Source organism: Panthera uncia, chromosome F2, assembly GCF_023721935.1.
Source record: "Panthera uncia isolate 11264 chromosome F2, Puncia_PCG_1.0, whole genome shotgun sequence".
Lineage (NCBI taxonomy): Eukaryota > Metazoa > Chordata > Mammalia > Carnivora > Felidae > Panthera > Panthera uncia.
The window spans coordinates 38,863,243-38,884,655 of NC_064812.1; the positions used below are offsets into that span (position 1 = coordinate 38,863,243).

Consider the following 21,413-nt stretch of genomic DNA (forward strand, 5'->3'; position numbering starts at 1 on the left):
ATAAAACCTACCTGCTATCCCATGTCTAATTCTGAATCTTTCAAAGGGAGAGAAAATAAAAGCTTTCTCTAAAAAAGCAAGTTGGCTGCATTTTAGGGACTTACTCATGGCTCTTAAATTCTCTAAGCATCCCAGTTTCTACAAATATCAGAATATCCTTGGATTTGAAGGTATATCTATACAACGTGCACCCTTTTAGTCCTTCCACCTTGCTTCTATTAAGAATACATACCACTCTTTGGAAAGCACTGAAAAAACAACCACCACTGACAGTGTATCGACACAAACACATGCAGTACGGGCATTATCTTCTCTGAGATACTTCTCAAAGTTCTGTAAGTCCCATACATCATGATATTTAAGGATGAGGTTGCTTGTTTAGCAACTTTATTGGTTCTTCAAACTCAATAATCTCAAACTTTGTTTAGATTTTTCATTAGATCAGCAGGACAATAAATGTACTCTGGGATTTCTTCTTGAAGAAAGGGCAGGAAAAAAGAAACTTACAGGTAACTAAGTACTCAAAAACTCAGAGAAGGAAACAATTCTTTAAGCTAGTCATTTTATCAAAATTATGATAATTACAAACAGCGATTTCTTTAAAGAGACTTACTGACCCAAGAGGAATTCTTTAAAGGGTTGAGCAGAACATGTGTTTACTGTAATCAGGGCATAGGATTCTGCAGGACCCATCCCCACCTCACCCCCCACAAAAGGGCCTCTCAGCATCTGGTATGTTGGGCTTCGTGCACCTGACCGTGGCCTCTTGTTAAACCACTGCTCACACACACGTGCGTCAACTCAACAAATGTTTGGTGAGCACTTAGGAAAACGATTCGTGTACAGCATGCTTTCTCTCAGAAATCCCACATAGTTCTCAGTGTATCAGCTTGTACCTATATATTTAATATAAAGCACGATACTGTTTTATTCCCATCTTATACACAGGGAGGTCGAGTCAGGGACAGGTTAAATCACTTCAGTAAGGTCACAAGGTGAGTAAGTCACCACAATTTAAAAACCAAAACAAAATATAAAACTCTGTTCTGGTTTAGACCTAACACGCCATTTGTATTTACCCTTCCATGTGTCCTGTCCATTCTGTCCCCTCCAATCCCATCTGTTACAAGCCATCCCACACATTCATGTCATCCATCACCAACCTTTGCATCAACTGCTCCTTGAGCACGCACTTGTCCCGAGCACTGCGTCAGGCACTGTGCCGAGTACAAATTTGATGGAGACATAGGCAGGTTCCTGTCTAGAGGGCTTACACTTTTCCTATGAGCCAGGCAGTTTAAGATAATTTCCATAAAGTACAAATGATTTTGAGGACTCTTCCAGTAAAATCATGTTTTCCACAATCCTATTAAATAGGTTTAAAAATTTAAGTATGAACAACCAGAAGCAAAACAAGAGTTAAAAACATAGGACCCTCTGCCACCCTCATTTCTCTCTCTGTACAGTCACGTTTCTCTAGGTTTCAACTCACATTCTCAATTCTCTCTCAAGTGAGAGCACACAGTCATAGTAGGCAGAACTGATACCTAGAACTTTATACCATGGTTTAATAATTCAAGTTTAAGATACATAAATATGGGGAAGGCACATATATTATCCATCTGTAATATTTTTAAAAATAAGCCAGAAGTTGAGCCACCTAGGTTTTTTAATATCCTATAAGGAAAACAAAACACATTTCATTCAACTATGAATCTTTTGATGACTAAGCAGCTCATGAGTATGTGTCAACAACAGTAAGATCACAGCAAACACTAGAAACATCTAGCAGCTGTCACATAATATGGCAATCTCCACATTAAATGACTTTGCACCTACCGTAGTGTCATTGCTGGTAACATAAACCAGGACATCAGAGGAGTTCCTGCCATTGATGTATCGGTAGCAGTTCCAAACACAGCTAATCAAGTAACCCTGTAAGTGAGTAATAACTATTAGATCTTTCATTTCAACTTCAGACGATTTTAAATACCCCCCCCCCCAGTTACAAAACTTTTATTTACATAACTAGTATGTGCACATAGTAACTCTACTAAACCAAAAAGTCTCTAAAATTACAAGTGTTGGGTACTTTTCTGCCAAAGGGTGCTGCTATAGCTTATTCTATCACACCACCCCGGAAGGCAGTGGGGGGCTGGGGAGGGGGGGATAGGGAAGAGCGAGAGAATCTGTGAGAAAAGGTAGTTGGAAAGATCAACGGCCACAAACATTTACTGCCCCCAGTGTCACAGGTCAATTTATTAACCCATTTCTCATCACATTTTAATTCTCTGTCTTTGGGATCTTTATTTTACTTTTATTATACGTGATTAAACAAGTCATACACAAGTTAATTTTTTCAAAAACGTTCACAGCACATAAATTTGCTTCATGGTCAATAAAATTCACTAAAACATTTCCCATTTTCATAATGAAATATCCAAAGAAGATAATTAGAATTAATGTCTCGAATAAAGATATGAATAAATAATGTCAGGAGCCAAGAATAAAGCGTGAGCTCGTGGGAGGTGTTCTATGTAGACTATGAGCCGCTTATATTCCGCTCCAATCACCTGGAACTGGATTAAAGGACTTCAAAATCCCTTTCTAGCTGTACAATTCTTTGATCAAAAAATGTAATGATGTGGAAAGACTGGAACCCTCGTATGCTGCCGATGGGAATGTAAAATGGTCCAGCCGCTTTCGACAACAGTCTGGTGGTCCCCAAAAGGTTAAAGAAGGTACCATATGATCCAGCACTTCCACTCGTAGGTACATCCTTAAGAGAAATGAAAACATGTGTCTGCACAAAATCTTGTGCACAAATGTTCACAGCGGCATTATTTGTAATAGCCAGAAAGTGGAAACAACCCAAATATCCATCAACCGTCGAGGAGGTAGATGAAATGTGGTACATGCATACGATGGAACAGTGTTCAGCCATAGAAAGGAAAGGAATTCTGACATACGCTGCAACCCGAATGAACCTTGGAAAATATTACGCTGAGTCAAAAACGGTCAGTCACAGAGGACCACATGCTGTATGATTCTATTTATATGAAATGTCTAGAACAGGCAAATCTACAGAGACAGAAAGTAGGTTAGTAGTTGCCAGGGGGAGGGGGTGGTGAGTGATAAAAATGTTCTAAAGTTATGCTGCTTAACCACAGAGCTGTGTTCACACAACTCCATGAATATACTAAGATCCACCGAATTGTACCCTTTTGATAGGAGACTTTTACGACACATGAATTACACTGCAACAAAGTTGTTTGTTATAAAACAAAGTTGTTTGTATAAAACAAAGTTGTTTGTTATAAAAGAAGACATTTAAGGACGAAAGGGGTGCTTGTCAACATTTCTCGGAAGAGTGAGATAAAACACTCTGTCGTATACTCAGAATGCGGTCTTAAGCTGCATTCATACTTAATGGTGATTACTTCTTATATTTAAGTATGCCGTGAGGATGTTAGGATGAAAATGTATAATGCTGTTTTACAACATGTTCCTGGACAGCAATAATCTGAAACCAGATATCAACAATGAGAAAGAGAGGAAGGGCAGATTTCTTGAACAACGTACACAGTATGTTCAATTTACTCAAAGCTTCAGTTTACTCAGTAATGCCATTGTTTCTTTAGTGGGAAAAAAAAAAGCCTTAGACTTTTTGGGAATTCCAATACAAATGAAGAAGAAAGAATGTTTGGACATATCAGTTACGTGTTATGTAAGAAGACTACTCATCCATTTTTTTAGCAGTGAACTGTAGCTATTCTTTAAGACAACGTGAGGCCCCTGCAAAGACAAATCTGTAACAGAAAGGCTGAACAGCAGAGGGGAAGTGCCCGGGGACTGGGACTTCACAAGCTCAGGCGGCATTCTCGAGGGCCCCCTGCAACACCACGTGCATTCACTTACTCAACACTCCAACAGGGGGGAAAACCTCTGGCCTATTGTCACTAAAAACCCAATAACTGACTTCAGCGATCTTATTTCTTTCTTGACATTTCTGTAAGCTTATTCAACTTCAGGAGAATTAAATATCTAATATGTTTCCCAAATAACCTTGCATTGACAAATCATGTCCATCATGTATTTGCAGAGCTAGGTGGTAAGCATTGCTCCCTTTGTGGCCTTGGAACAGACTGAAACGGACTACGTGTCCTGGTTTGGGCTCCTAGGGAACCAGTGTGGTGATTAATCTTATTAAACAGTAACAGTGAAATCAGGTCGTGAGAGCCACTGATCAGGTGAACTGATATGTGAAGTCACAACATGTAGACTCATATTTATTTAATCATTACTGAGTCTCTACGTGCAAGGCATCAGCTTAGTGCTAAGCGGAATATAAACATGAAGGCATAGTCTACGTTCCCAAGGAAATGCAGTCTAGTTAATAGATATGTATGTAACGAAATATTAGGAGAAGTACATACTTCCCACAGGTTGGAGGCAGATTTGTATTGTGCCTTTTATTAGATCATAATGATAACTAAGTGTTTTGCAATTTATAAAAGCACCCTCGGGCAGAAATTGTTCTTATTCACGACCAAATCCCAGTACCTAGAACACAGCCTGGCACACGGAATACCCTTAATAAATATTTACGGAGAAAATGAATGAATGACACATCTTCCCATCCATTAGGGCACTTAAACCTCACAGTCACTGTACAGAATGTTTTCTTCACCATTATTGCTAGTTATTAAATGAGGAAACCATGGCTCTGGCCACTCGGCGAGAAGCAGCAGTGACAGAAGCTAAATCAGACTCAACAACTCCAAGCATTTCCAGTACAAATGAAAATGCCTACTAAGTAAAAATGCCTTCAAGAGCACTCGGAGGTCCCAGCCTCTGAGCTCCTGGTAATGGCAGAAAGCGGCTTGGTCAGACTAACCTTCCTTCAGGCAAAAATGATAAAATCTGGAGTAAGACATGTGCACAACTTGAAAGCATGGAGGGTAGGTGGGGGGACCGAAAGCAGGCAGAAACTAAAGAGTCTACCTGTGAAAGACAAACTGCCAGGAGTAGAGGATTCATAGTTGGTGACCTTTTGCCAGAGGGTGCTGCCAACTCTGCATGTGACAGGGGTGACCTGGGGTGGCAAAGGACAATGTTTGGGGCTAACTGCACAGCCGGAAGGCTGGGAGAGGAGCAGAACCACACGGAGGGGTAAAGCCTCCAAATCCATGTATAAAATTGGCCCAAACCTGAAGCACTGAACTACACGGGCAACGTCAACATATTCAGAGTTTCGTGGGGAAAATGTAGACACAAATAATCCCCTACTCCTCTTCATCATATTACCTGCTTGAAGTGACTTTTCTCCCTAAATGAGGCTTCTTCAAGCTTACTGATGCTTGATTATTTTAAAAAAATTTTTTTTAAGTTTATTTATTTATTTTGAGAGCAAGAGTGCACAAGTGGGAAAGGGGCAGAGAGAAGGAGTAACAGAATCCCAAGCAGGCTCCACACCGTCAACACAGAGCCCGAAGCGGGGCTCAAACTCCTCAACTGTGAGATCACAACCTGAGCAGAGACCCAGAATTGGACGCTCAGATGTTTAGCCGACTGTGCCACCCAAATGCCCCAAGGCTTGCTTTTTTAAGAACTGGGTAAGTTTACACCAAAATAAACACAATGAGAGACGTTAAAGATTAAAAGTTCAAAGTCTAGTAACAATTTAGAAATTTTTACTTATTGGTAGCACACAAGCACAAATTATAGTGATGTTTTTACCATCAGGTTCACAAAAATGAAGAAGGAGAGCTGGTACTCAACTGTTGAGGTGGGGGAAACAGTGCTGACAGGGTGTCAGTCACCCAGTTTGGGGGGAGATCAATTTGACAACCTATCAAAAGCCCTCCAACTACGCATACCCTCTAAGTTTAAGAAATGTATCTTGAGGAAATAAATATACTGAAGATGAAGTAAAAATATTCATTGCAGGAGCGCCTGGGTGGCTCAGTCGATTAAGCATCCAGCTTCAGCTCAGGTCATGATCTCATGGTTTGCGAGTTCAAGCCCTGCATCAGGCCGTCTGCTGTCAGCACAGAGCCAGCTTCAGGTCCTCTGTCTCCCTCTCTCTGCCCCTCCTCCATTTGCTCTCTCTCTCTCTTTTGAAAATAAACATTTAAAAAAATATATTCACTGCAGCACTATTAACAAGTGAAAAAGTAGAAACTGTCTTGATGTCCAACAAAAAGTAATTTATTAAATAATGATAAATTCATACACCAGATGGTTAGAGAACACTGTTCAAAATATATTACATTTTATTTTTTATTTTTTATTTTTTTTTAATTTTTTTTCAACGTTTTTTATTTATTGTTGGGACAGAGAGAGACAGAGCATGAACGGGGGAGGGGCAGAGAGAGAGGGAGACACAGAATCGGAAACAGGCTCCAGGCTCCGAGCCATCAGCCCAGAGCCTGACGCGGGGCTCGAACTCACGGACCGCGAGATCGTGACCTGGCTGAAGTCGGACGCTTAACCGACTGCGCCACCCAGGCGCCCCAAAATATATTACATTTTAAAAACAAATTACAAAAGAAAGTGCACACAGACATTGTAATGGCTGTTGCAGTATATAAGACATACAACCTAATGTATAACATTAATGTATTCCCATTCAAATGGATTTTGGAATAACCCTTGGTTGGCCTGTGGAAGTGTGGTTACTGTTACTCTCATATAAAAAAAGAGAAAGAACAGAATTGTTAGGAAATAAAACAGTTCAGAAATCTAAAGCAAGAAAAAAAACTGACATGTTTGCTCAATTCTTCAACATTCATGAATACATTTAATAATATTTAAGCCATAAGTAAGATATTCACACTTACCTTAAAAGTCAAGATAATGCTGATAAACAGAAGAATAATAAGGACCAAGCAGGTAGGATTCACGGACATGATATCATCTCTGTAGGGAAAATTAGAAGGCTGCAAATAAAAAGTGCCTCATTAGCAAATCTCATTAATTATTCAGGATTATACTCTTTAGGCATTCACCAGCTATGCTTATTAAAAAGCAATTAGTTAAAGCAGACAGTTATTATGTAAGACCCCTACAAACTTTCTAGCCTACCTCTACTAATTAAAGAGTAACAAACGGTTTGTGGGGAGAGGTCAGTGTACTCATAATTCAGGCAATAACTCGTGAAAAGAAAAATCAGAGGAAGGTTCATTAAATGAGACCTGAAAATGTAACACTGCCTCCTATGATCCAAAAAGTTAGAAGTCAGTAGTCTATATATACCTCTGACATTTAGATTTTATGCAAATTCTGGACCACTCTCAAGGGCTTGCACAGGGCAAGGAGGAAAAACTATTAAAATCCTGTTTTATTTATACAGAGTATTTTTGCTAATGCTGCTTCTCTTCAAAGAGCAAATCTTTTACACTAGTAGGTATTTACAGCATTAAAAACCAAAGACCGAGCCCTACCATCTGACCATACGGATGAAGTATCAGGTCAAAGAAGTCCCTTCAGGAGGACCCAAACCTGCCCCTATGATTGGGGGTGACGGGGCCCCACCATGAAGCCCCTGCTCCGCCTGGGGGAAGCCCTCCTCTAACCGGCCTGGGTCAGTGTGCGTGGAAGGCAGCTTGGGAAACCATGCCCCCTTTCCTCTCTTCTTCATCACCTTAGACCATAACTGTTTGGATTCCACATGAGCAGTATTCTGAGACATAACAAAGAGGTTCCAAATGTGAAGAAAGAATACAAAGAAAACCCATGACTCATGTGCCCGACTCTTCCTACCCCCAGGAAACATCACCAACTGGTTTTCAGTCTCCTTTCGCTTTGGGCAAAATACCCAAGAAATAAAACCTGTATCATTCTTTGTGATCAGCTCATGAAACTGGTCCCTACCCTTGGAGACTGGAAGGGTTTTTGTAGTACTAATCTTAAAGGTAAGAATAAAACAACTTGGTGGTGGTTCACAAGACCAACATGAAATCATATTGTTTCTGTGTCTAATAAAAAAAAAAAAAGGATTAAAGTGGAAGTTTATGACTCCTTCCACAAACATCTCTACACTCTTTCCTCCAGAAAAGCGAGCGTGGTTTCCACGTCCAGTTAAGGCCTATAGAGCACAGCCACAACTTGTTTTAGCTGCACTTTACAAGACTCCACATGAACAGAACAGGCATTAGAATTAAGTGGGTGCCTTCCGCCAGCTTTCTCAGATAACGGTCCCCGCAGACTCCTGTGTCTCAGCTTGTCAGCGGGGCCTTGCTGTCACTGGAGCTTTAACATCATCCTTAAGCATCGTGATAATCCATAAGCCTCACCACTTCAACTCAGACTGATCTTGAAGTAGAACAGACTGAAGACACTTGTTTTATTTGGTTTGTAATTACAAATAAAAGTAGACGGTGATTTTTTTTTTTTTTTTTTTTTGCTGATACTATGATTACTGTCAGCAGTATCCCCGATATCATTTTACCACTGGCAGCTCTAAGGCTAGGTGACTGAACAATGTGGGGTATAACAAAGTCAAGGTAGTATTCTGAGTGTTCTAAACGCCTGCCTGCACCTTATACATTTCTGCAATATATAGGACGGAGCACACAGGACACTCTTCAAGCAGTCACAGGGCTGCCACAGGGCTTGTCTTATAGTGTCTCCTAACTCAGCACCACTCCCTTTACCAGCCCCTCAAGGTGACAGGCTATGCTGAAATCATGCTTCCTGCACACTTCCAAGGTTGACTTTAGGAACCCAGCACTAGGTCCTCATTACAGAGTAAAAACACAAGTCCTTAAAGAAAAAGGTAATTCTACAACCTGCTCATTATATAGAAACCCTCTCATGCAGAAATACTCAAGCTGTACCACAAGAGATAACGTACAATTAGGAAATACACGTGGAAAATACGCAAAAAAACACACGTGGCAAATACACAAAATTTTTCTTGACACTACAGGCTACCGAAACATGGACCTGCTGGGGTTTTTTTTAATTTTTTAAAAATGTTTTTATTTATTTTTGAGAAAGAGAGAGAGAGAGAGAGAGAGAGAGAGAGAGAGAGGGAGGGGCAGAGAGAGAGGGAGACACAGAATCTAAAGCAGGCTCCAGGCTCTGAGCTGTCAGCACAGAGACCGATGCGGGGCTCAAACTTATGAACTGCAAGATCATGGCCTGAGCCAAAGTCAGACACTTAACCAACTGAGCCACCTAGGGGCCCCTGGACCTGTTATCTAAACCAAGGATAAGTTATTACTAAAAAGAATGACAACCATAACAGTGACAACCTAATGCTTTTAAGGAGCAAGACGCTGGAGGCTTTTCATGCGAGGTCTGCTAAGTATTAGTTACGTGATCTGGGCATGACTGCCTTAAGATTGGAAACTTCTGAGGCCACATTTCCTTCCCTCCCTTCCTCCCCCTGCTCCATCTCTCTCTTTTCCACTGAACTTCCTCTTGGCCTCCCCTGTCACCTGAAATCCTCAGCTTTGTATCTCCCATCCCAGAAAAACCCTGCTCCTTCCCCAGAGCTCATAGACAATGCAAACTTCCAAAGAGTGAACATTCTCCCCCTTTAAAACATTCTAAGATTTTGAAGAAATTAAATTTTAAGGCACATTCACAATTTTAAAAATGAAGGCTAAAAATGTAAAGGCACAGAAGTATTCTAATCTCACACCTTCCACAAGCTTCTGAACACCCAGCGACCCACCGCATTTGCTCAGATGATCACAAAGGACATTTAACAGAAAACCAATCCCAAAAAGATACTTGAGGAAGATAGGGGTTCTATGGTCAAATCAGTTTGGGAACCAGCATATAGTATAGTTCCACTTTTCCCATACAACAGCGGAGGCAAAATGTTATCCTTCGCTAATAACTGAGCAAACTACATCTTATAAAAATAATAATTAGTAACTAGCTTATTGATTTATGTAGGTGCATCTCATAGAGTCACTACAGCCCCTACTTATCTACCTCCAGAGGTTATGTTGTCCTGACAAGCATTCTAAGAAACCAAAAATCTCATCTTTAAGACAACACTCAAAAATTTCTAATCAGTAACTCAGAAGCCAGTGAAAGACACACAAAATCACAAGTGTGTGTATGCTGATGTCTCGATCCCTGACTTGCAGGTTTCCCTCATGAAGGAACCGTGGTGGGACGGCCACATACCAGCTGTCGTATGTATTCCTGAATGGAGTTCGGATACACAAGCACAGTGATGGCAACCAAGGTGTTGAGGGCGAAATCAAAGATCTGGTAACAGAAGAACGGGATGATCCAGGCAGCGCGTTGCTAAACAGGACAGAAAATACAACGTCAATGTGTTCCACGTGAGAAAATATGGTTTCTTCCCAATTCAGACAAAACCTTTCTTGATCTGAAGGGAAATGGAGGACAAGAAATTCAATAAACCAGGTCATGACAACTGACAAGCCAGACAGCGGTGGTCAAAAACAAGCCTCTGGACATTTCTGAGACTACAGCACTGGTTTTCCATCCACATCATATTAATGTGAGATTTACACTTCCAAAGATTCTTACAGGAAACTGAGACTCATCACTTCTTCCTTCTTACAAGTAGCTGCACAGGTTACAAGTGTAAGGAATCAAGGAAAAAGCCCAGCCCCTTATTTCAAGGCTGCCTACCTTGTATGCTCCGTAAGTAGCCATTGCACAAATCAGGATCATGAGAAGAGAAATTGCAATCGCAATGCACATGTCTGCCAAAAGAAAAAAAGAAAATCAGTACTAGATCCACTGTTTTAACATTTTTTTTATATTATTTATTTTGAGAGAGAAGGTGTAAGCAGGGGAGAGCCAGAGAGAGAAGGAGAGAGAGAATCCCAGGCAGGCTCCACACTGTCAGCACAGAGCCCAATGTAGGACTTGAACTCATAAGCCATGAGATCATAACCTGAGCCAAAATCAAGACTCAGACGCTTAACTGACTGAGCCACCCAGGCACCCCGTGTTTCAACATTTTTTTCATCTCTCGTCAAAGGCATTTTGTTTATAAACCAATTATAAGTGAGAGCTTTATACGAAGTAAACCACTTGGAGCTCTTTAGGAATTTGAGAAGATGATAGTTAATGGACATAATGTGTCCAAAGAAGTTCTCCCTGAATCATAAAAATGTCTACAGATAACATACTGACTTACGCGTAAGTTTATTTTGAAAATGGGAAAGCGATCTTCGTTACAGATATTTTTTTAAAAAAAATTTGGTCATCTGGTCCACTGAATTAGATATACAATAAATTAGGCATTTTTTTAAGCATGAGTGCCTAACATGTATTTTATAAACTCATGTGTGTCTTATGCCCCCATTAAAACCCTCCACTGGCTTCTCATTTAAAATAAAATCTCAGTTTATCATAGCCTTTATGTCTGTAATTTCTTCTAGAGCATGCCTAATCTCTCTCTAATCTCCTCACACTTTCTCACGTACTACAATCCAGCCACACCACTCGGTTCATTAAGTACAGAGAGAACACCCCACTGTAGGGCCTTGGCACCTGTAGATCCCACTGATTGGGGCACCTTCACTCCCAGTACCATAGGACTAGCTCTGCCTTTGTATCATTCACACCTCAGCTCAAACATCAACACCTCCAACAGCTCTTCCCTGAGTATTCATCCTACTTCCAGTTCCTCCCATACCAATGTTGTGTTTTCTTTACAGCACGTATCACTATGATCTTGTTTATACCTGTTGTGTATTATCAGTCTCTCTTTGCTAGAGGACTCTTCCTGAGGGCAAGAACTTTCTGTACCTTCTTTACTACTGCAACCCCAACATATAGAAGGGGACAGATGCCCACCACAGGAGCCACTAGCCACATGTGGGCCCCGAGCACCTGTGACGTGCTCAGTCTGAAGTGAGATGTGCTGTAAGATTAAACTATACTCCAGAATTCAAGAACCTACCACACACACACACAAAAAAGTAAAATATCTTGGGGTGCCTGGGTGCCTTAGTCAGTTGAGTGTCTGACTCTTAATTATGACTCAGATCACAATCTCACGGCTCATGAGATCAAGCCCCAGGTCAGACTCTGCACTGACAGCGTAGAGCCTGCTTGGGATTCTCTCTCCCTCTCCTCTCTCAAACCCTCCCCTGTTCGTACTCTCTCTCTCTCTCTCAAAATAAATAAACTTGAAAAAAAAAACAAGAATGTAAAATATCTCAATCATTTTTATACTGATTACATGCTAAAATATTCTGGATATACTGAGTTAAATAAGACAAACCAGTCGGTTGAGCATCCAACTTTGGCTCAGGTCATGATCTCATGGCTCGTAAGTTCGAGCCCCGCATCGGGCTCTGTGCTGACAGCTCAGAGCCTGGACCCTGCTTCGGATTCTGTGTCTCCCTCTCTCTGCCCCTCCCCCACCCACAATCTGTCTCCCTTTCTTTCTCTTTCTTGTAAATATTAAAAAATTACAAAAATAAAGATTAAAAAAATAAACAAAAAGTAGTACAGTTAATTTCACCTGGGTCTACGTTTTTAAGTGTGGCCTCCAGAAAATTTTAACTTACATATGTGCTTGTACTCTCTTTCTATTGAACAGTGCTGATCTAGAACACTGCCTATATCACAGCAGGGACTAAATGAACATTTATTCAAGAGGTCATGTTATTATGTCTTTAGATTCAGATTAATTTTTTTTAATGTTTATTTATTTTTGAGAGAGAGAGAGAGAGACAGAGAGAGAGAGACAGAAGATGAGCAGGGCAGGGGCAGAGAGACAGGAAGACACAGAATCTGAAACAGGCTCCAGGCTCTGAGCTGTCAGCACAGAGCCTGATGCAGGGTTCAAACCCACGAACTGTCAGATCATGACCTGAGTCAAAGTCGACGTTTAACTGAGTCACTGAGGAGTCCCACACCCCTAGAGATTCAGATTAGTACATATGACTGGGTTTCTTTCTTTCTTTCTTTCTTTTTTAATTTTTTTTTAATGTTTATTTTTGAGAGAGACAGAGACAGAATGCGAGTGGGTTAGGGGCAGAGAGAGGGAGACGTGGAATCTGAAGCGGGCTCCAGGCTCCGAGCTGTCAGCACAGAGCCCGACGCAGGGTTTGAACTCAAGAGCTGTGAGATCATGACCTGAGCCGAAGTCGGATGCTCAACCGACTGAGCCACCCAGGGCCCCCCCCCCATATGACTGGGTTTCTAAAGCAGTTCTACTGTGGGATTCTCACTAGCTAAGACGGTGCAAAAACCCATGCAGTAAAGCATCTGTATGGTGCTGGCAGTTTCTGAGGCATTTCATGCATACCTCATTTAGTCCTCTTAACTCTGAGACGACATTGCTCCCACCAAGCAGACCGCAAAACGAGGCTTAGAAGTTATGAAACTCGCTAAGACAGTATTTGCACCAAAAGGCTGAACTGTGACTAGTCCTGCTCTTGGATTTCAAATCTCTGGTTCTGCTAAGACTGCTGCTTCCTCCTCAGCTTTCAATACTGACCAATGAACCAATGTGGCCGATTGCTTCCTACAGGTGATCCTCCAAAGGAAAACACCCCACTTCTAGAACCATCCTCTCCACATCCTCAGCTTCAGAGAGGAGAGGACATTTTAGGCAGGAGGTTTACAAACAGAAGAATTGGATAAAAGTACATTCTAGGACAGCAACGCAGGTATATCAACAAAGACCATCTGCCATATTTAAAATTTTTAAAATGAAGGTTCCTGAGATTAATCTATATGGATGTAGTGGAATAAATTCAACATTTCATTCTCAAAAAAGAAAAAAGATACGGTTATGAAAGCCTCAGAGGATGACCAGTACTAGCCAGTACTTAAAAATTTCTTTAAAGTATACATACAGATTTTGTAGTTTATAATTTTAATGTTAAATTGGCTTACCTTTTCCCTCTTATGAGGGAAGAGATACCTACAAGGGAAGTTCATGTATGCCCTACGGTATTCTTGTAGGATCGTGAGGGGAATAAACTTGAATGCATTTTATATGCAAAACAAAAGCTGAGAGACTTAACTCCTTAACAGCAAAGGGAAAGTCTCTCACACACACACATATGTAAGTCCACGTGGATGCATTCTAGCATGCCATTTGCATATTAAGCATGAGGGTTATCAGGCTCTCCGTTCCTACATAAAGCTATGACCACCGTGGAACGTCCCTTGTCTGCTTTTACGGTCCCCACTTATATGTGTGCTTTCTTTCCGCAGTGAAGTAGGCGCTGTGTTATTATGTTAATCCTCAGGACAACCCTAAAAGGTTAGTACTATTAATAATTGCATTTTAGAAAAAGATGACTAGAAGAAGGCAAGTCACTTGCCCAAGGCTGCCCAGCTAGTAAGCGGTGGATGGGATATTCTCCCCAAGAAGGATGAGTCTATACTCTTCGCTGGGATGTTACCCAGCTGGGGAGGAAAACCATGCAGCCTCCCTAAAAGGAGTTGGACGTCGGTATGTACTTGCTATGTGCAAAACCTATGAGAATTTATAGCAATCTCTGAAACCGGAACTCAGGCAGAAGTTTATTATTTTCTTCTTTGTCTACTGAGATGGTTTCCAAATTCTGTACAAGCAAATTTTATAATGAGAAAAAAAATTAATGGAAGCCAGCCCATTTATAGGGTATTCTTTACTTCACAGATCTTAAAAGAGACTCTAGGTATACAAACTCAAGGTTGTATTCAAACATTTTAAATATTAATATAACCTAAAAAACACTAATATAGCCTGCATATCCTATTCTGAAGTAAAAAGAAACTCCAGAACTAAATCTCATATAATTATAAAAAATGTTTACATTTACCTCTTTCTCCAAGAAGAGAAATTAGGGGCAAAGGGGCGCCTGGTGGCTCAGTCGGTTAAGTGCCCAACTCTTTATTTCAGTTCAGGTCATGATCTCACGGTTCGTGGGATCGAGACCTGTGTAGGGCTCTGCACTGCCTGCTTGGGATTCTCTCTCTCTCTCTCTCTCTCTCTCTCTCAAAATAAATAAATAAAACCTTGTTAAAAAGATAGAGAAATTTAAAAAGCACAAAAGTAAGAGAAAAGTCATAGAATATCCTTTTACCATTCATAGTGAGATACTACTTACCATAAAAAAAAAAAAAGGTAATTTGAGATGAGGAAATTTTCAAAATTCTGTTCGTACAAATGATTATACCAACCACACTGACCGGACTGAATATATGACAAGCATGTGAAATAGCTTAGGTAGAATCAAAGTGTAAATCAAATAAAAACACAGAGCAGAGAAGACAAAGCAGGCTAATACGCCTTTTATCTCCTAGCAATCTGGAGCACATGCTGGCTCCTCTGACAGAGTGTGTAGTGAGTGCACCCTGGTGGACATGAGTAACTCTGAGGGATTAAAATTCATTCCTTTTAATGACGTCAGAGATAAGAGGAAACAGTTCCAACAACAACGTACAGATTTTCAAAATCAGTAACAGTACTGGTCGGTGACAGGGATGGATGCCCTTTACTTATTATTTTTTTTTAATATTTATTTTTGAAAGAGACAGAGAGAGAGAGAGAGAGAGAGAGAGAGAGAGCGTGCATGAGCAAGTGAGGGGCAGAGAGTGAGACACAGAATCCAAAACAGGCTCCAGGCTCTGAGCTGCTAGCACAGAGCCCGACACGGGGCTCGAACTCACAAACCGTGAGATCAAGACCTGCACCCAAGTGGGATGCTCCATCAACTGAGCCACCGAGGTGCCCCACCCTTTACTTATTCTTGGCACATTATTTCCTAGTAGCAACCCAGTCAGACACACTGTCCTCACACTGTTCCCTAAATTAATGTCCTGCCTCAATAATGCAGCTCTAATTTGAAAAGGATCCTAAGAAAAGCTATACCACAGGCCACAAATGGCATAATTAGATAATGTTTTCTGATAGTCAATCACTGAAATAAAAAAGGCATATAACGGAGTTCTATGAAATGCGTCTTGGGGTGCCTGGGTGGCTTGGTTGGTTAATCGTCCGGCTTCGGCTCAGGTCATGATCTCGCAGTCCGTGAGTTCGAGCCCCGCATCGGGCTCTGTGCTGACAGCTCAGAGCCTGGAGCCTGTTTCAGATTCTGTGTCTCCCTCTCTCTGTGACCCTCTCCCGTTCATGCTCTGTCTCTCTCTGTCTCAAAAATAAATAAACGTTAAAAAAAAAAATTAAAAAAAAAAAAGAAATGCGTCTCTATTTTTTTCTAATTTTCTTTCTATTGGTGAGACTAATATTTTTCTTAATCACCCAAACCTCTTGCTTTTTTCCTCTTTGAGTTGGTTTCAATCTCTTGTAACTGAAAGTGTTCTGCCTGACACAATTTGCAATATATTAAGAATATTACCTTTTTGTCTATCATAAATGTTGCAAACAACTTCCCCAATTTATTTCTCTTTCAACATTATTATGCTAGCCTATGATACAAAAAAGGCGTATGTAGGTGTGCGTGTATATGTGTGTTTTCATATAATGATTCAAATCATTTCTTTCATTTTTTTTTAGTGGCCTTGATTTCATGAAATGTCTTTGTTTAAATATTCAATTTCTATGGGGCGCCTGGGTGGCTCGTCAGTTAAGCATCCGACTTCGGCTCAGGTCATGATCTCATGGTTGGTGGGTTCGAGCCTGGCGTCAGGCTCTGTGCTGACAGCTTGGAGCCTGGAGCCTGCTTCGGACTCTGTCTCCCTCTCTCGGCCCCCTGCCCTGCTCATGCTCTGTGTCTCTCTCAAAAATAAACAAACATTATAAAAATATATTTTTAAATAAATATTCTAATTCCACTTTCCCTTATATTTCTTGGGTTTCTTTCCTTCCCATAAAACTTGGAGCTAGCTAGATAACTACTTCATTCATGTACCCATCTTACTTCTTTAGTCATAAGTCACTGCCACGTCTCAAGTTTCTGTCATTTTGGCCACATTCCTGGCACCGCAATTTATGAAAACAGACACTCTGTGGAGTATATTCTCACCCCTTAGGTCTAGAGGAGAACTATTTTCAGATGGATTCACAGCAACAATATGACCTACTGAAAGCAAAATATAAAGCCCTAACCACCCAGGTTCAAGTCCCTACTATGGGGTCCCATGTTCTGAGGTTGAAAGTTTGGGGAAGAAGAAACAATAAGGCACTAGTTTTATTTCATTAAAACAGAAGGAAGGTTCTAACACACTTTTTGTATAAATGTGTGACAACTGTTTGCAACTTTTTATTGAAGTACATTCAGACAGAAGAGTTTTTTGGCAACATGCTAATTTACAGCTTTATTCTTAAACTCAAAATTTATTTCATAAACACTCAATAGGTGTGTAATATGGGATAAACACTGTGAGGACACCATCAGGACATAACCTCTGTTCTGATGTTGAGCATCAGAACTGGGAAGGGAAGGAACAATCCAAGAGGAGTTCGTTGATGAAGAGCTAAGGGAGGTCAGAGGGGCAGGATTACTTTTAGACAAGGGGAAAAAAGAATTTTTTGGAGGAAATGGTTATTTGGGCTGGGTTGTTTTCATATATATGTGTATGTGTGTGTATATATATATATATATATATATATATTTTTTTTTTTTTTTTTTTTTTTTTTTTTTTTTTTTTTTTTTTTAACTGAGCTATAATTCACAGAGCACTAGGGTGGCTCAGTCGGTTAAGCTTCTAACTCTTGATTTTCAGCTCAGGTCATGATCTCACAGTTTGTTAGTTCGAGCCCCGCGTTGGGCTCTGTGCTGACAGTGCGAAGCCTGCTTGGGATTCCCTCTCCCCCTCCCCTGTGCTCATGAGCTCTCCTCTCTCAAAGGAAATAAATACACTTTAAGATAATAATAATAAAATGAGCCATAAAAAAGTTAGGAAGGACTAATTAATTCAGTAAACTTACTTAAAATGTCAAGTTCACAGAATCTAAGATAAGGAAATTAGTTCCTGCCAGCTACATGCTTATATTGAGATGTATACTGATATAGTTAAGTCTCTATATAAAAACAGAAAAAGCAATAAACAGCATTTACATTTTTTTGTGTGATTAGTGATTATGTTCACTGGAGAACCAAGATGTCATGACTAGACTGTGAGAAGGAAATAAAAGAAATTTAATTAAAAACATGAATGATCTATAGATTTAATGCAATCCCTATCAAAATACCAACAGCATTTTTCACAGACCTAGAATGAATAATCCTAACATTTGTATGAAATTCTTATAAAATAAAGAAGTTTCTACACAGTGAAGGAAACAACAAAACTAAAAGGCAACCTACTGAATTGGAGAAGATATTTGCAAATGACATATCCAATAAAGGATTAGTACCCAAAATACATAAGGAATTTATAAAACTCAACATCCAGGGGAGCTTGGGTGCCTCAGCTGGTTAAGCGTCTGACTCTTAATTTCGGCTCAGGTCATGATCTCACGGTTTGTGGGTTCAAGCCCCACATCAGGCCCCACGCTGAAAAGTGCAAAGCCTGCTTGGGATTCTCCCTCTCCCCCTCTCTCTCTGCCCTACCCCACTCACTCTATCTCTCAAAATAAATGAATCAAGTTAAAAATTTTTATATATAAAAAAAAACCTTGGGGCACCTGGGTGACTCAGTCGGTTAAGCGTCCAACTCTTGGTGTTGGCTTGGGTCATGATCTCACACTTTGTGGGTTCAAGCCCCATACTGGGCTCTGTGCTGACAGTGTGGAGCCTGCTTGGGATTTTCTCTCTCTCCCTCTCTCTCTGCCCCTCCCCCACTCACTCTGTCTCTCTCTCAAAAATAAATAAGTAAACTTAAAAAAATTTTTTTAAAAACCCTCAACACCCAAAAAATGAATAATCCAATGTAAAAATGGGCAGAAGACATGAAAAGATGTCTCCAAACAAGACATACAAATGGCCAACAGACACATGAAAAGATGCTCTATATCACTCATCAGGGAAATGCAAATCAAAACTACGGTGAGATATCACCTCACACCTGTCAGAATGGCTAAAATCAACAACACAAGAAACAAGTGTTGGTGAGGATGTAGAGAAAACGGAACCCTCGTATAGTGCTGGTGAGAGTGCAAACTGGTGCAGCCACTCTGGAAAACAGTATGAAGGTTCCTCAAAAAGTTAAAAATAGAACTACCCTATGATCCAGTAAGTACACTACAGGATATTTACCCCAAAAGTACAAAAACTAATTCAAAACCCTTATGTTTACTGGAGCGTTCAACACTCAAATTATGGAAGCAGCCCAACTGTCCATCAATAGATGAATGTATAATGAAGATGTGGGGTGTGTGTGTGTGTGTATACATATACATAAACTATTATTTGGCCATGAAAAAGAATAAGATCTTGCCATTTGCAACAATATGGATGGAGTCAAAAGGCATAATGCGAAGCGAAATAAATCAGTCAGAGAAAGACAAATACCATACGATTTCACTCATATGTGGAAGCTAAGAAAACAAGCAAAGGAGATAAAAAAGAGACAGAAACCAAGAAACAGACTCTTAACTCTAGAGAATAAGCTGATGGATACAGGGGGGTGGGGGGTGGGGCGGGGGGGTGGAGAGATGGGCGAAACAGGTGATAGGGATTAAGGAGTATGCTTGGGATGAGCACTGGGTGTTGTATGGAAGTGATGAATCACTATATTGTACCCCTGAAACTAATATAACACTGTATGTTAACTATACTGGAATTAAAAATTTTTAATAAAAAATAAAAACATGTATGATCTATATGGAAAATTTTTGGAAATATTACTGATGGATGCTGAAGAAGATGTGTATTAACTGGAAAGTTGTAAGCCATAATCAGACATTTAACAGACATTGCACACATCTCTGTAAATTCAAAAATCATTGACTTGTACATTTAAAATCGGTAAGTTTATGGTATATAAATTATACCTCAATAAAGCCATTTTTTAAACAGTTGTAACTAGACAAAATACAACATATAAGGTATCACTTCCCCCTAAACTAATCTGTAAGTTTAACATTTGTAATTAACAAATTCGCAACAGGATTGCTTGAGAACTGGACAACTGATGCGAAAAAATAAATAAGCAAAAATGGTCAGAAGATTTCTGAAAAAGAAGGACCGGGTCAGGTTCACCATATACTAAAGCATGTTTGCTGAGGACATGGGGAATTGGCACTGAGTGTTCATTCCCACCTAGTGTGTCTGCCTATTCTACAGAGGCTAGAAAGCTAAAAACCTGAATTTCCCAGACTCTCTTGCAACTGGGTGCTGCTAGCAGAAAGGTCTCCCCAGGTACATGTAGACACATAACAACGACTCTCTCCTCCAACCAAACACCTTGGGTCCTGCCCATGGCCCATTTAGTCTGGTTTTGGCAAGAATCCTACTGAGTCAGCTTACTAAAAACCCCTCTCCTCAGTATCTGATCACCCTGATAATCTGATCAAATTTCCTTATCCCCCAGCCTCTGTAATTTGCCATGCTGGTCTGCTTTCAGCAAGAATCCTGTTGAGTTGTCTAGAGTTGTCTAGCAAGAATCTCCCCAGCTTTGATGTTTCCTCTCAGTAATTTTCCATCCACTGACCCCCCACCTGCTCCTTGGTGACAATGCTCCACCTGTCCTTGCTGGAGAGGTAGTTGAGTCTGACCTCTTGCCTACTGCAAAACTCCTCTTGGGTAAAGTCTTCCTTACCATCTTTAACAAGTGTCCGAATACCTTTCTCATCAGCACAGTAAAACTGAAAAAACAAGTCTCAGAAGTAGGCATACTGCATGAATCTATTCTATAAAGCTTATTAGCATGAAAATTAAACAACAGATCAATTAGTGACACAAATCTATGTGGACATCTATAAAGAAACACAAAGGAATGATCAACCATTCAGCAGAAAGGCTAGTTCTGAGATCAGAGGAAAGAACATGCCATCAGGATGGGACACATAGTGCTCTTTTGAAAGTAAGCTAAAATTCAGTGTCTTAAATCGAGTGATGAGTACATAAGTACTTGTACCATTGTTTGGTATTTTGTAAATACTGTTTTATACCTATTCGCTATTTAGTAAGAGATAATTCTATAAAGAATGAAAAACTCCAAATTATTATTAATGAAAAAGGCAAGATGGGGCACCTGGGTGGTTCAGTGGGTCTGACTCTTGGTTTTGGCTCACGTCATGATCTCATGGTTTGTGGGTTCAAGCCCCACACTGGGCTCTGTGCTAACAGTGTGGAGCCTGGTTAGGATTCTCTCTCTCTCTCTCTCTCTCTCTCTCTCTCTCTCTGCCCCTCCTTCTCTCTCTTAAAATAAATAAACTTAAATAAAAAAAGAAAAAGCAAGATGGATCTTCACTGTCCATAAAACTTCTCTGAAAGGTTTGAATTTTTTCAAAATAAAGATTTGGAGAAAAAACAAGATCTTCACACTAAATCCATGCTGCATGGTAAATCACATCCTGATTTCAAACACATTAAAATGCAAACAACAGCCAACAA

At 40.3% G+C, this 21,413-nt stretch overlaps 1 protein-coding gene across 2 annotated transcripts in view; it reads right to left on the reverse strand.

Annotated features, from left to right (window-relative positions):
• Window positions 1–21,413, reverse strand: part of LAPTM4B (lysosomal protein transmembrane 4 beta) — a 78,631-nt gene that overhangs the window by 21,143 nt on the left and 36,075 nt on the right. The window contains exons 3-7 of one of the 2 annotated variants that reach the window (XM_049633059.1): window positions 10,627–10,700; window positions 10,150–10,272; window positions 6,843–6,941; window positions 1,840–1,935; window positions 453–1,366 (exon numbers count right to left, since the gene is read on the reverse strand). In XM_049633059.1, coding sequence (XP_049489016.1) covers window positions 1,298–1,366; window positions 1,840–1,935; window positions 6,843–6,941; window positions 10,150–10,272; window positions 10,627–10,700 — 461 coding nt within the window. In that variant the 3' untranslated portion in view covers window positions 453–1,297. Of the gene's footprint in view, window positions 1–452; window positions 1,367–1,839; window positions 1,936–6,842; window positions 6,942–10,149; window positions 10,273–10,626; window positions 10,701–21,413 lie in introns of those variants that run through there. The other variant, XM_049633058.1, reaches the window with a different exon arrangement.